Source organism: Ictalurus punctatus, chromosome 12, assembly GCF_001660625.3.
Source record: "Ictalurus punctatus breed USDA103 chromosome 12, Coco_2.0, whole genome shotgun sequence".
NCBI lineage: Eukaryota > Metazoa > Chordata > Actinopteri > Siluriformes > Ictaluridae > Ictalurus > Ictalurus punctatus.
This window is the reverse complement of record NC_030427.2, coordinates 23,089,582-23,106,307: the sequence shown is the minus strand read 5'-3', so window position 1 is coordinate 23,106,307 and position 16,726 is coordinate 23,089,582. Positions and strand designations below refer to the sequence as shown.

General features: G+C 36.1%; 2 protein-coding genes across 2 annotated transcripts; both read left to right on the top strand.

Annotated features, from left to right (window-relative positions):
* Positions 1-937: 937 nt before the first annotated feature.
* otud6b (OTU deubiquitinase 6B) lies at positions 938-6,529 on the top strand. The gene is given in 7 exon segments (NM_001200473.1): positions 938-1,146; positions 1,442-1,590; positions 1,702-1,800; positions 3,566-3,878; positions 4,913-4,974; positions 5,966-6,072; positions 6,170-6,529. Coding segments are annotated over 7 exon segments (885 nt in total). The 5' UTR covers positions 938-1,076; the 3' UTR covers positions 6,255-6,529.
* Positions 6,530-7,731: 1,202 nt separating this feature from the next.
* lrrc69 (leucine rich repeat containing 69) lies at positions 7,732-15,898 on the top strand. Its single transcript, XM_017482445.3, has 8 exons — positions 7,732-8,190; positions 8,369-8,495; positions 10,201-10,273; positions 10,387-10,582; positions 10,700-10,771; positions 11,773-11,874; positions 12,706-12,885; positions 13,782-15,898. The coding sequence occupies exons 1-8, from the start codon at positions 8,014-8,016 to the stop codon at positions 13,893-13,895; spliced, it is 1,041 nt and encodes a 346-aa protein (XP_017337934.1). The 5' UTR covers positions 7,732-8,013; the 3' UTR covers positions 13,896-15,898.
* Positions 15,899-16,726: the final 828 nt, after the last annotated feature.

Here is a 16,726-nt window from a genome sequence, read left to right as displayed (position 1 = left end):
TGATGACTTGCTTACACATCCAGGTTCTCTAAAGTGTGAGGCTCAATATTTAGGGGTTACCATAAAATGAGTTTGTTTATCACTTAAACAAATGGCGTGTCTCCTATTTGTACCTGTATCTGTGCACTGTTTAATGAATCTGTAAATGAATAATGTATTTGTATTCGGTTACATCCATACATAACATGGAGGATCCTGGGCAAAAAAAAAAAAGGGCCAAGCCTAAAATGGCAAAATATTACACTCTTAATTGTCTAATTGTAACCCCAAATCATTAGTCTGAAAATGAGCAAGAATTAAACAAATGCACTCCTGAGACCTGACTCCTGTGGGACCAGTGAACTGTTTGGAGGAAACGCTAGAAACAAGGAAATTCAGTTATAAAATCTTTGTGTACACAAACGTAAAATCATGATAATGATTAAAATGTTTGATGTAAAAATTCTAACTAACACATGTCTGGGTGTACAAGATGAAAATAAAGTAAATATAAAATAAAATAAATAAAAAGCTGTCCTCAAGTTTACCCAAAAGGCTTAAACATTTAAAGGGAAAAGCTATCCCATACTAAGTAGCTTTATCAATTTGTTTAATTCCTGTTAATTATTTGTTGTTAAGACCATTAAAAGCTTAATATTGTGCCGTTTGGGGCTTGGCCCATTTTGTTTCTTTTCTCTCTCTTTTTTTTTTTTTTTTTTTTTTTTTGGCCGAGGAGTGTATATTCAAATAAATATTTCTTAGCATATTGGATTATCAGTCCCACATTTGGTTAATTCTTTATGAAAATAAGGGAAAGAAGCATGGATATAAATCACTTCTTGGCTGCTTGAGTATTGAGGACGCTACAGAGAAGGAGGGGACTTTTATGTAGCAATGGCGTCCACGATGACAATGATAGTTTCTGAGCTCACATCCCTTCGAGAGCATGACACAGACCTGAAACCCTGAACTTCATTACACCTGCGATTCATTTTAACTTTACTGTGCAAATGGCGAAAGAATAATGTATTTAATATTTAATGTATTGCTGAGTTGTTGTTGTTGTTGTGTGAATACGGTTAGCTAGCCATTCTAACATGGAGCAAACAGAAACAGCCGAGGAGCTGTTAGCCAAACAGCATCGCAAGGAGAAGAAAGAGCTGCAAGGTGGGACACTTTTTCCATTTAGCACAAGTGTTCTTTTTCTTTTTTTTTTAAATGATTATTATTATTTACAGTTTAACTTGCTTAACGAGACTACAGGTTTAAAATGCACTGTTTTAACCATTATTTCAGAATGGTTCGGCGGCAGAAGGGTGAATCTCAAATGGTTTGAATATATAGTGCACTAATTAGGTTAGAAAAAACAGTGTTTTATACACTAAGTAGTGCGGTAATATAGGCAGCATGGGACTGTTTTGGCTTCAGCCTTTATTTCTGCTTGTGTTTCCACCTTCTGTAGCTAAAATCCAGAGTATGAAAAATGCTGTACCTAAAAATGACAAGAAAAGGAGGAAGCAGCTGACTGAGGACATCACCAAGCTAGAAGCTGAGCTGAATCAGAAACACGAGAATGAGCTCGGACAGCTGCACACTTCTGCTGAAGTGAAGGTGGGGTATAGACACTCCTGTGCTGTTGATTGGGATGATTCAGTATTCAGTGTGTGTGTGATTTCAGTTCTGGAGGTAACCGGAAACGATTATTATTATTATTGTGTGAAGGTTGATGAGGTTACAGATGATGTCGAGTGCATGAATGTGTGCGGCGGAGAACAAGCAGATCTGAAACAGACCCGATTATCCAAAGCCCAGAAGAGAAGGGTGAGTTGAACGGTCTGTCTGTCTCACTCTAATACCTGTCTGTCTGTCTGTCTGTCTCACTCTAATATCTGTCTGTCTGTCTCACTCACTCTAATACCTGCTGTCTGTTTGTCTGTCTGTCTCACTCTAATACCTGTCTGTCTGTCTGTCTGTCTCACTCTAATACCTGTCTGTCTGTCTCACTCTAATATCTGTCTGTCTGTCTCACTCACTCTAATACCTGCTGTCTGTTTGTCTCTGTCTCACTCTAATACCTGTCTGTCTGTCTGTCTGTCTGTCTCACTCTAATACCTGTCTGTCTGTCTGTCTCACTCTAATACCTGTCTGTCTGTCTCACTCTAATGTCTGTCTGTCTGACTGTCTGTCTGTCTCACTCTAATACCTGTCTGTCTGTCTCACTCTAATACCTGTCTGTCTGTCTCACTCTAATACCTGTCTGTCTGTCTCACTCTAATACCTGTCTGTCTGTCTGTCTCACTCTAATACCTGTCCCTCTCTGTGTCTGCCTCCCTGTTCGTCTCTCTCTCTCTCTCTCTCTCTCTCTCTCTCTCTCTCTCTCTCTCTCTCTCTCTCTCTGTTTTTGAGTTTATGTGTCTGTGTTTCTGTCGTTGTGAATATCTTTGTCTGCCTGTCTCTCTCTGTCTGTCTGTCTCTGTGTTCCTCTCTGTATATATGTGTCTCTCTGGGGTTCTGTCAGTTTACATTTCTCTCTCTCCCTCTCTCTCTCCCCTAGGCTTTGCATTTACTGCTGCATACACACTGCCAGTCAAAAGTTTGGGGACACTTGACTGAAATGTTTCTCATGATCTTAAAAGCCTTTTGATCGGAAGGTGTATGATTAAATGTTTGAAATCGGTGTTGTAGACAAAAATATAATTGTGCTACCATATTCATTTCTTTCATTAGAAAACTAACATTTTATTTACTATATATATATATATATATATATATATATAAAATATATATTTTAAACTGACGACTCGGAGCGAAATATTCCGGAAAGCAGGCAAATAACACTGTTTAAAAAGCATCTCGAGGAGATTCCTCAAGAAATCGGTTGAGAAAATACCAAGAATACATTTCTGGAAATTCTAGGCCAAAAGGGTGTCTACTTTGAAGATGCTAAAATATTAAATATTTATTTATTTATTTATTTATTTATTTAATCATGACACAATTCCCATAGTTCCATTTGTGTTATTCCAGAGTTTTGATAACTTTATTATTATTATTCTAAAATATGGGAAAAATAAAGAATGAGTGTTTCTAAACTTTTGGCTGCTAGTGTATATTGTGAGGACGTTTAGGTTGGTTCATTGCTACTGAGAACATCAGTCATGGTCAGTTGGAGTTTGCTGAGGTGGTTTGACATGAAGCAGGTTTACTGTTGCCATCCAGAAGAGAATTATTTTCCAATAACAGCACATCTTGAAGTGTCTTATTCTTTTTCTAGCACATCAGTTTGCTAATAATTAAAATTTTCACTTAAAGAATGATGCTGTGAATCTTTAACCATTTGGAGTTACATTTAATGCCGTGGAATGTCCACAAGACAAGTTATCAGTGCCAGTATAGCAGCTATAGTCACCACTTAGCATGACATAAAATGCACCCTGTCACTTTACTGAGAAACCAGAGTGCGAATGAATCGATGTCTTCTGACCAATCAGATTCAAGAATTCAAAAGCGCTGACAGCAATAAAGTGTGAGTTGACCTATATTCTGACTGGTCACAGCTCTAATTGTTTCATGTGACATTTTCCAGGACAAGAAAGCAGCTCAGGAGAAGGAGAGAGAGAACCGCATCGCCGAGGCTGAAGTAGAGAATCTGTCGGGGTCTAGACATCAGGAAGGACTAAAACTAAGTCAGAAACTGGCAGTGAAGCAGCTGCAGATTAAAGAGATCTCGTCTGATGGCCATTGCATGTATCGTGCAGTAGAGGATCAACTAACAGGGCGCGGCTGTTCTCTCGGCATCCAGGAGCTCAGAGTTCAAACAGCTCTGTACATGACGAGCCATGAGGACGATTTCCTGCCCTTTCTTACCAACCCCAACAGTGGGGACATGTACACTGCAGGTGAGCAGCTGCACTAAAGGCCACACATTTAGGTGTGTGCATAAAGTGTAATTTCACAGGTGCATTTGTTTTCAGCATTTTTAAAGATATATAGACTGGTAAGTTTGTTGATTTTGTATGTATGTATGTATGTATATAAAAATTGCAGTAGAAAGAATACAAATGAGGGGGAAAATAAAGCCAGGTAGGTGTCCTCATCTGTGCAAGTAAAAGTGACTCTGAAGCAAGAAGTAAGGCAGTTTATTTAATGCAAACAGAACAAAGCATGTGTCAGTAACGAGTTATTACAGTATTCAGCATATGTTGTTATTATTGCATAAACTTTGAGATAGTCTCTATCACTGTGCTCCTTTCTTTGGATGCTTTAAAAATTTTTTTTTTTTTTTTTTTTTTACTAATTCTGCTCCCGAGAAACTCTGTCCCATTTGGTTCCTTGTTTCAGACATTTCATTTCAGACATTCCAAAATTATGTTTTAACCATATTGTATTTTGTGTATATATATATATATATATATATATATATATATATATATATATATATATCTCCTTATACAATACAATTTTGTAAAAAGCTGGGTAATTACCATGGTGTGAAAATTGATTAAGGTTGCAAGTGTATAGGAGTTTTTTTTCCTCCTTACATCTCCTACCAGGCATGATGATCTAGGAAAGTAATCAACGACAAGCTGGTGTGAAGCGGCCAGACAAAATCAGAGTTACTGTTATCACCCCAAAGTTGATTATTTTCCTACAACAGCTCATCCTGAAGTGTTTTATTCATCTTATATCACAATGATTACTATTGTTTAAACAATGTATTAAAGGATAAACCATCATAGTTTTAAGCGGTATTAACTGTTATCTTTAATGTTGTAGAACGCATGCGACACAAGTTAGTTGTAAGCACGTTATAAGTACACACTTGTTGCATGAGTCATGTGGCATAAAATAGTTAAGTAAAATAAATAGAATCCCTAGAGTGTCTGCTTTTTAAATAAACAACAACAACAACTTTGTCTTTACCTGTATACAGATGAATTTGAGAAGTACTGCAGTGATGTTGCAGAAACAGCAGCTTGGGGTGGACAATTAGAGGTACAAATTCTGATAAAGTTCCCATATTAGAATCCTGATCTAGAACCTTGCACTCAGTTTCAACTTTTATTTTAATTGCCTTTAAAATAAAATGCAATTAAAATAATTGGGGGGGGTTATTATTTCGGAATAACAAGATTGTGCCAAAATAACAAAATATATTGAAATAATGAGAAAATGTTAAAATAAGGTAACTAGAAATGAGTTTAGTCGAAGTAATTTAATCTCATTCATTCGAATAACTCGTTATTTCAAGATACGTAGTTATTTTGACTTCATTAGTTATTTCTAATGATCTTACTTTGAAATAAATGAGATGTGGAAAAACAAGATAACTATAAATAACGATATGTTGAAATATCATAACTAGAAATAATGAGTTATGTAAGGGATAATCCATGGCTAAGTGTGCATTTCACGATTTTAATGCACAAGGTGGAGGCAAACAACCACCCGGCACGGAGCGAATTAAAATCGTGTAACGCACACCTAGCTGTGAATTATACCACTTATACCATGGTCACTTGCCAGCATTGACAATTAAATCTGTCATTGATGTTTGCGAAATGTGACTGAAAGTATAAAAATAATGGTTAATTTTCGTTAGTTATTTTATATACAGGTCGTTAGATCTAGAACTCTGCTCCCCTTAAATCATAGACAGAGATAAAGTAGTACGATAAGATTACATTTATTTGAATGAATGAATTATAATAAATAGTTATTAGAGAGAGAGAGAGATCGAGAATATTGAAGCTGTGAGTTTAACTAATGTATGCAGCTGTAACTGTATGTTACTATGGTTACAGTTGTTTATAGGGAGCACATTAATTTAGAACGGTCATTAAACTGACTGGAACTACCTGTACGTTATACGGTTCGAACGCACACCTTCCAGTCAATATTTACACCATTTATAGTTATCTTGTTCATTCAATAAATTGGACTTGTTGATCGATACTTTTCCATTGATTCTGTTTCCCCCTCATAGTTAAGAGCTCTTACGCACGTCCTCAAGTTACCGATAGAGGTTATTCAAGCGGAGACTCCTGCTGTTATTATTGGTGAAGAGTATGACAAGCCACCCATCACTCTTGTGTAAATATCTAATAAAAATTCCCCCATTTTATTTATGTATTTATTTATTGTATTCAATGACAATATGGTTAATTTTTCTGTCCTTAACATTTTACAGTTACATGAGGCATGCATATGGACTGGGCGAGCACTATAACTCTGTTGAACCACTGAAAGATGCAACGGGTGAAGAACAAAACTGAAATCGTTTGAGCTGGAATCTTTTTCTAATTGGATGGAGGCAAATACACAAACACGTGGCTTCGGTTATTCCAGATTTAGAGTAAATGCTGAAACAGCGGAGAGAAGGCTTCCAGAAGAACCAAGCGATGATGGCTGTTAGATTGCTTGTCAATTAGCTTATCAATTTATGCGCAATATTCCCAGGATATCATCATAGTTGATAAATGTGCAGTGATTAGGTCTGTGGAAATGGGCTACAAAGAAGCTTGTGTTGGAATAAATAAAAAAAATAAATGCAAAGTTTCTTCCTTATTTGAAAGCATTTTTGGCTTTAAGATATTCAATAAATGAGTTATTTATAGATAGTGGAGTGTTAGGTTTTATGTTCAAATGAGGTAATGATGAAATAACAAGATAACATCATAATTTCAACATGGATTGTGGGTTGTTGAATATTATCAATAAGATAAATTTACTTTACTATTTTTGAATAACGAGATAATGTTGAAATATTGTAACTAGAAATGATTCAAGTGGAAGTAAGTTTATCTCTCATTAATGTGAATAACTTATTTCAGGATACAGTATGTAGTTATTTCGATTTAGTAATTTCTAATTTTGAAATAATGAGACATGAAAACAAGATCATGTTCAAATAAGATAACTAGAAATAATTCATATTAATAGAGTTAATATCTAACAACTGAATGTCTCATTATTTCGAGTTTGCTGGTTAATTCAACACATTGTCAATATTTACACGTAAGTCATTTTTAGTGACCTTTTTTCAATAAATTAGTCTTATTGGTAGATTGTGGAGTGCTACAGAGTATGTCAGAATAATGAGGTAATGTTGAAATAAGTTAACTTGATATAACAAGTTATGTCACAATAACATCTTGAAATAAAGTTTGTGATTCTGGCTTGATAACTATATTTTCTAGTTATCTTGTTATTTTGACAGTCTTCCAATAAGGCTAATTTATTGAATATGTCAAAATAACTAGATATTAACTACCATGTTAAGAAAAAATTATAATGGTTTCCACTAGAAATACCATTACAAACCATCAGGTATCCATTAAAAGCATTACCATTATTCATCCTTAATGGTATCTAGTAGACATAACATGACACCAATAGGACGCAACAAATTACCAGTAGAGACCCACAGGGACCATTACAGTTTCTATTAAAACCAATACAATTCCCATTATAACCGTTAACATTATTGGTCCTTAATGGTATCCACTAGACATAACATGCCACCAACCGAACACGACAAATTACCAGTAGAGACCCACAGGGACCCTTACAGTTTCTATTAAAGCCAATACAATTCCCCATTATAACCATTAAAACGATTAACATTATTGGTCCTTAATGGTATCCAGTAGACATAACATGCCACCAATAGAATGCAACAAATTACCAGTAGAGACCCACAGGGACCATTAGTTTCCATTAACACCAATACAAATTCTATGAGGGTTTCTGTTGTTGTTTTTTCCCCCTCTATAATATCTTGGGTAGATAATATCCGGAAATAACGAGTTAAGTCGAAATCGCGAGTTTGCGGTCTTCAGTACTTAATAGACACTAGAGGGAAGTGTTGTGCAGTTTCATTTCCAGTATACTACCGTACTAACTACTATGTGTAGAATAGAGCGGTTACAGGTTTATATACCCACTTAATAGTGCGACAGTGTGCGACCCATGTTTCTATGGGAACGTGAACAAATCGCTAAACTGAAGGATTTTTGAGCGTGTTTTAGGCAAATGGCCAATGATTTGGTAATTCGAGCACTGAAAGCTAACAGCAAGTCGTTAAATTTGAGCTCGAGGAACATAACTGAGCTTTCTAAATGTTTTGCAAAGTTAACTCGGGTTTTAGGGCTACGCTTAAACAACAACCGCCTCACGACTCTGCCTCTCGGACTGCAGGGTATGCGGCAGGTGGGTGAACAAGACTGTTTAAATCAATAGTTCAAGATATATATATATATATATATATATATATATATATATATATATATATATATATATATATATATATATAAAATTATTATTATTATTATTATTATTATTATTATTATTATTATTATTATTTACATTTGAGTATTTGCTGCTTTAGTTGACAGAGCTTAACCTGGGCAATAACGCTTTCGAGGAGGTGCCACCGGTCCTGAAGCATCTGCACAGCTTGAAAAAGCTGTATTTGTTCAGGAATCAGATTTCCACACTGCATCCAGAGGTTCTGGGTGAGTTACAACCAAACTAAAGTGGGTTTTTTTTTTTGTTTGTTTGTTGTTGTTTTTTTGGGGGTTTTTTTGTTTGTTGTTGTTGTTGTTGTTGTTGTTGTTGTTTTTAAATCCATGAATGTCACGATGAGAGAATAAATAAGGGAATACTATTAAAATAATATGCAGTAATCCCACTACAGTTGCCCTTTCAGAATTATTCATAAACATGAAAATGATAGAGTGATATGCAAAAGTATTCGCCCCCACTTTGAACCTTTCCACCGGTTCAATGTGCCTTACATGTCTAGGGTTGGGGGTTCAATTCCCGTCTCTGCCCTGTGCGTGTCAAGTTTGCATGTTCTCGTGCTTCAGGGGTTTCCTCCAGGTACTGCGGTTTCTTCCGCCAGTCCAAAGACATGCGTTGTAGGCTGATTGGCATCTTTAAATTGTTCATAATGTGTGAATGGTTTTGTGAGTGTGTGTATGATTGAGCCCTGTGAAGGGTTGGCATGCCGCCCAGGATGTCCTCCGACTTGTGCCCCGAGTTCCCTGGGATAGGCTCCAGGCTCCCCGTGACCCAGTGTAGGATAGGTGGTACAGAAAATTAATGGTCTGGGACAAAGTTCTGGAGAAGTCTCAAGTCTTAAATCCGTTATTATAGATCAATTAGTTCCTGTCCACTAATTTGATTGGACGAATGATGTTTCAAGAGTGCTTATATTTAGTATAACCGCACTGGGATGTTTCACTGTGTGTTCAGTGAAACATCCCAATTAGTCCGCTTGTCTGTGTTCGCTACGTAATATTCAAATTCTAGCGACATTCCCACTGAAATGGTTATCATCAGCAGACATGGCAAACAATACATTTTTCAGGACTATAACTTCAGATGTAATGTATGAAAGCTCATCAGATGAAGATGAAAAGGAAGAAGGGACACCAATTTCATAACGGGAACGTACAAATCATTGTGTGCCAGCACACCAAATGGCCATCAGCGAGTGTGGATTCTTCAGGATGCTAGCGGAGCAAAATAAACAACTTATTCGGCCATGTTGTGTCCGAAATTTCACTTACTCAATATTCATTTCTTATTTATAAAACTGTTGAATAAAAGCAATATCACAATAATGCGGTTATACTGAAAGTAATGCTCACAGGACAACCTCCTGACTTGGCTAAACATGAGCCGAGTCACAGAAATGGTTAAAGAACTAGAAAATCAAAAGTTTAGCAACGAGCATTTCAGTCTTTGGATTTGGAGTCCTGCCGAAAACCTGTGGGTTGAATTGAAGAGGGAAGCCTACAGGCACAAACCTATAAATATAAATGACTTATTGGAAGTGTGGACCAAGACCTTCTACAGCTATCTCCAACTTTGCTAGATGTCACAGGAAGAGTGTTGTTATTTTCTATAGGGCAGGCGTCATAAAATATTAACGGTGAGTCTTATTGCAACGTTTTTTTGGGGGCAAACTGTACTACTTAAAAATGTTTTTTTTTTTTTTTAATTATTAGTTTCAAACACAATGTCCCTGTATGTAAGCTCAAAACATCTTTTAGTGCTCATTTTATATATTAATTTTTGGGGTGCCAATATTTCTATACCCAGAAATCCAGATGTTTAAGACTTAATTAATGACTGTACACAATGTTCTGTACCATATGATTGCATTACAAATTGAATTTTATTTATTTAAATAAATTCTTTTTTATTTTTCAGAGGGTCTTTCAAACCTTATTGTTCTCAACCTGAACAGCAACAAAATCAAAACCATTCCTACAGCTATAAAGAGGTGAATTATCTAGTCAGCTTTCATACTGAGTGTGATATTGACTAAGACAGGTAATTCAGAATAAGAATGTGGCTTCTCATCCCGACGACGCTTACAGTTGTTTTCATTAACAGCCTCTTGAATTTGGAACGATTCAGTATTGCAGACAATCAGCTACAAGAGATTCCCGCTGAGTTGGGGCTGGTCAGCAAGTTGACAGAGATGAATTTAACCAGGAACAAGTTGAGTGAAATTCCGCAGGAGTTGTATAAGCTAACACATCTGAGGAAACTGAGCTTGGCTAGAAACAGTCTCAGAGAGCTACCAGAGGTGGGTTCTGGGTTAACAGTTGATAAGAACAATACATGTGTATTGTTTTAGGTATGTTTGATGCATTTTTACGCAGTAGTCCTGGAATGAATCAGAACATTTCCAGTTTTTCCAAAGGGAATTCTTGGATGGAAAAATCTGAAGATGTTAGATGTTGCTGGAAACCACCTGTCTATGTTTCCAGTCGATGTAAGTCACTGACATATTTCGACAAGCATTTGCCATTGTAACAAACAGCGGACTTGTTTATAAATGACACAAGTAGCATAAAACACCATAAACATTCAGCTGATACGTTTTTAAATGAAATTCTCCCAGATGAAACCCCCATATAATAAGTCAAATTTAAGGTTATTTATACCACAGCACTGTTGAATTCTCGATTCTGATAGGACCAAAGGTTGATTGTTAAAACGACAGCTCGGACAGTCGTTTCAGCAAGGTTTATGTTAATGCACTTGTTCCACTACGTTATCGTTCCTATAATGACAACCCTGCACATTAACAGATACAAAAAGTACATCATTTCATAAGTTTAATTTTTGTTTTTTGGAAGGAGGCTCAAGTATCAGAGCTTTGGAACAGTTAGAGGTGAAGCCGTAGCTTTCTGAAACGAGGACGACTTCAGGACGGAGCACTATGCTCTTTTTCTGTAATATGCCTGCTTTGTAAAAAAAAAATGAACTTCAAGAGAGAGGATAAAAGAGAAAATGACTGTTTATAGCATTTATAATGTAAGTGATAAAAAGGACTAATTTGTTTCACAGACAGTACAACATTAAATGTAACTGTAAACGTATAATATAATATAAAGTATAACAAATAATACATTTTAATTATTGGAAAATTGCTGTGGTATAAGAGGAATAAAACACTTCAGGACACGAGTTGACTTGACGTGAAGTTGATTTATTAGAAAATACTCAACTTTGAGGTTGTAACATTAACTCCATCTACTTGAGGATTTGTGCCATGACAAGTGTCTGTAAATGTCTGTATGTCTATATAAACTGTATCTAGAATAATTAAACAGCTAGATGTCTTTTCTAAAAATTCAAGAACTAAGCAAGACAAAAAAAAATCTCTTTGTCTTGTATAACTGATAAAAGGTTATAAATTTGTTGATGTATAATATAGTGACATACTTTGTTTTTTTATTAGTCTTCTAATAGCCTTTATATATCCCTCAGTTCCACGTTCTTGAGCTGGAAGAATTATATTTTGAAGGAAACAATCTTGTTCGGTTTGAGCTGCTCACGTCCGCTCAAGAGGAGGAAGTTCTCTCATTAAAGGTGAGGTACAACTTAGGCCCAAGGTTCTCAATGCGGGGTTCGAAGACTCAAGCATAGCCAGGAGGTCAGTTTTTTTTTTTTTAATGCATAATCATAAACCACTATTATTATATTTAGTATTGCGTTTTTATTTTAGCTCGTTCGACTGTTCCTTTTAATTGGGTTTAATCCAAACCTCACAAACTCAAAAACAAGTACAAACAACGTCAACGATGTAATAAAAATGTGTTCTGGGATTAACAGATCTAAGGCTCCAATATATAGCTAAATTATTATTGTGGACGCAGAATATTTAATTAGTTGGATTATGTTCATAAATCCCTGCAAAACATTTGTGAACCCCATTCCACACAGAAAGATTAAACACAGAATGGTGTCATTAGAGGGGTTTTTCTGACTGTGCTACATGTTTTTTAATACTGAAATCTTACATGTTATAACCCGCACCAGACATACTGTAAACTAGCAGCTGAACGTAAAAGTTCTTTATTAATGCTGCTCTACAAAGCATGGTCTTAATCCATCTTTTGGGTCAAAACATGAACGGAGAAGAATGTCACAGGCAAATTCACATTTATCCAAACCTGACAGGCAGAGGTCAAAGCCAGAATATATTTTATGTGATTTGGAGAGCTGTGAAAATTAAAAGCTAGGAGACGATGAAACTAGGACACAGCTCAGAGATGCTGTATAACCTCAGCAAAACATAATGAAGCTAATGAGAAGTGACAGGTGGTAATAATCATGATTCAAACTGAAGCAGGAGCGAGGAAAAAATAGGAATTGAACAGGTGGGTACTTTGACAACTGATAACATTGTTTTCTGCACAGGAACATGCTGCCAGATTCATCCTGAAAGAACATTTAAATAAGTCACCTGTGGCGTCCAGGGCTTCGCTACTCCTTCCAGATATAGAGACAATGCTTTCTCGGTTTGGAAGGTGTGCCATTTGCTTTGAGCCCTTTCTGACCACCTGGGTGGAGTGTGTGCAGTTCATCAACCTGCGAAAGGTGCACGCATGTCTTAACACTCATTTATTTAGTTTTCATAATATTATATGAAGAAGAAATCTAATCATCCATGTGTATATATGTTCACTGGCCACTTTATAAGGAACACTTGTACACTTGTCATTTACACAGTTGGCCTCATGGGGCAGCAGCACAATGCATAAAATCACGTAGATAGACTGAGGTAGATGGGCCGGTTTGAGCATTTCAGAAACTGTTGGTCTCCTGGGATTTTCAGACACATAACAGTCTCTAGGTTTGGCGTAGAAAATGAAAAAAACATCCTGTGGGCGGAAACGCTTGGTGAGAGAGGTCAGTGGAGAACGACTAGACTGGTTTGAGCTGACAGAAAGGCTACAGTAACTCAAATTAACACTATTTACAACCGTGGTGGGCAGAAAAGCAACTCAGAATACACAACACGGCGGAACTTGAGGTGGACGGGCTACAACAGTAGAAGATAATTGCATGTGTATGGGACTTTAGGATACACACGAATGGGGAATATTGATGGAGCACACTGATTCATTAATAGTATAAAATATTACACGTTAAAAAACATTATATATATATATATATATATATATATATATATATATATATATATATATATATATATATATATATATATATATATATATAGTGGTGGCTCAGCGGTCAAAGCTCTGGGTTACTGATCGGAAGGTCTGGGGTGAAAGACCCAGGGCTGCCACTGTTGGGCCCTTGAGCAAGGCCCTTAACCCTTAACCGCTCTGACCCCAGCTTCCTGATATGCTGGGGTATGCAAATAAAAGAATTTCACTGTGCACATGTATATGTCATCAATAAAGACTCATTATGTTGTTAATTGTACACTTTGCATAAAATGTCTCATTGCACTCCTTTATTTTTCCTAGGACATGGGGATAAAAAACTCACAGAATATTCCAGTCCGAGTGCTGCTGTGCTCCTATTCCTGCTTCAACAAGAGCGGCCACTCTTATTACAGTGTAGCTAAAGTAAAGCCGTAAGAGGTGCCCTGTCACATTCCTGAATATAATTCCAGTAATACCTGTCTCCTCTAAGCCTGTCATTTAGTAGTTTATTGCTTTCAAAAGCAGGTGAAATGCGTTCATCCTTTATATAATTCGCCACCAGGTGGCAGTGTATGATCACTCACTGTTTCTGTATGTTTCGGTGAAAGAACTTTTAGTGTTTGTGAAAGTTCATGCCAGTCATATTGCACCTTACACCCCCCCCCCCCCTTCACCCGTCAAACTCTCAGACTTTCATTATTCATTCTCATAACTACATACATTTACTATTAGTCTCACTAAATAACATATTCAATTGTAGTAGTTACTAAATAATATGCTTTAAGACTTTACTCATTGTAAAGCATATTAAAAGGTTAAAATTTATGTCAAAGTATATTTTAGTTACCATTTTTGCTTCCACTAATCACTTTCTTCAAACTTATTATTCCTACATTACACCAAATTGGTCCTAGGTTTGAATGTGTGTGTGCATGCGATGAACTGGCATCATCTAGGGTATATCCCTACCTCACACCCAGTGTTCTTGGAAGTGAGTCTAAATCCACATTGACCCTGACCAAGATAATGTGGTTACTAAAGGCAAATGAATAATAATATATAATTTGACACTTTCTAAGCATACACTATAATGCAATATGTATTTCCAAACTGGTGAGACGGACGGCCTAGAACATGGACCAGCAATTCATAATTGACAAATTTGTTCATACTTACTGGTGGGCCGGTGACTGAGAAGTCACATAGTGGTAAATGGAGATGAAGCTTTAGCAAAAGATTTGAAAAAAATATTTTTGGTCTTTTGCTATGGAGGATGTGCTTGTTTTAAGTATTTCCACCATGTCAATGACTTCCAGGACAAAAATGTAGTCGCACTAGACCAATGAAGTTATGTAGTGACAGTATTTATCTTGCCTGTCACTATAGCAACTGTTTGTTCTGGACTTAGGTAGCTAGTTTGCTTGTTTTCTGCAGAAATATATGAAAGATCAATCCATTTATACCATTTGAGCATCACTGGTTTTGTACCATTGACACTAAAATACAGTGCAGTAAATGGTAAGCTTTTTTTCCCCTCCTAATAACAATAGTTTTTTAATTCATACATTCACCACATAACTTGGAAATTCTCTTTCTAACTCATCACATTTAGTTAAATGGTTTTTAAATATAAATACTTTGTGCATTTCCAGTTCAGCAGAATTGCATATTTTGTATCAAAACTGTTTAAGGTAGATCATATTTTGCTAGCAGATACATTTTAGTAGCCTAGCTCTCTCTAGAACTCTTCAGTTCTCCACATCTACCCTTAGTTCATCTGTTCAACCTGAGAGAATTTAATTTCTCCAAGTTAATTTCCCATGCAGGCCCTCTGAGCTCCAAGCACAATCCACGGAGTCGGGTCTGATGAATAATGCAGCAGGTTTAATTGCAAGAGCCAGAAACTAATGATTTTGGACTGGTTAACAGCAGGGGAACCATACATCTCTGCAAACTGAATGAAAAATCAGTTTTTTTAAAAAAAGGGAATAGGGGAAAACGCTAATTGATGAATAATTAAAGCTTCAGCTACAGGGCGTAATTGTGACATTTTATTTCAATCAGTTTTGAAGTACAGGGAAAAGTGTACTAAAGAAAGTCATGACAACTCTGAGAATGTCCAGTGCAAAAGAAGGATTGAGTCACTTAATTATACAGTCTTCAGTCAAACTCTGTTACTACACTGGAATAGAAATTTTATCTGAAGAAACAGGTGGACAAAATAGGCAGACTGTGTTGGATAACATTTTTTCTTTGTTATTTTACTGGATTAAAAATGTACTGTTTAGATCAGAATACTTTGTCAGATGAACAATATTAAATTTGTTATTTCTTTTCTTTTTTTTTGGTCACTTATTGGCTTATTTCCTTTTTCTTTTCCTGAAAATGTAAAATAAATGCTAGCCTTTAAAAAAGACATCCCCCATTAAATATTTCTCAACCATGCATCACATGTACAGTAGTGAATACTGATTTTCATTCTTACTTACATACAATTGACAAAAATAAAGATGAGTAATGGAAACAGACAAGAAAGTGAAAATGACTTTTCAAGCAAAATGTGCTTGGCTGAATTAAAAAAAATAAATAAATAATAATAATTCAGTTTAACCTGAGAGTAACATCTTGAAAAAAACATCATACCCTTACACACCCATACCATTAGGATGATTTGCAACCATATGACGGTGTAATAGAAGTAAATGGAATATATTAGGTAATTGGGATGAATGTTATAGATTGTATTCATCCTAAGACTTAGTTTTAGAAGACTATATTGTGAAATACACATATTGAAATGCATTTATGAAACAAGTGATGCAGTGATACCTTTTTTATAAAGCATCTGGCTCCATAGCTTTTGACTTTTGATTCATAAACCAGGGACTGAGTCACATAGGCACCAGTTTATGCAAGGACTAACACACAAAAGGGTGCACTGTTTTAGGAAAATAATCCACACCGGGGTGGTGTGATATGTTACCATCCGAAGCGGATTGTTTTCCTGAAGCAACACAACCCGAAGTCCGCTATAGAAGTCAATGAGTAATTTGTTGCTATAGAAACAATAACTTATTAGAACAAGTGCATTAGTATTGTTGTTACAGGAAATGGATCAACACCTTCAGATTGAAGAATTCAACCATGCTGTGTTATAACTGTACTGTGTATGGAGCAGTGGATAGTGTTTCAGCATCATAGCTCCAGGTTCATGGGTTTGAACCATAACTCATTTTATGTTCACCAAGTGTTCATATGGGTCTCAT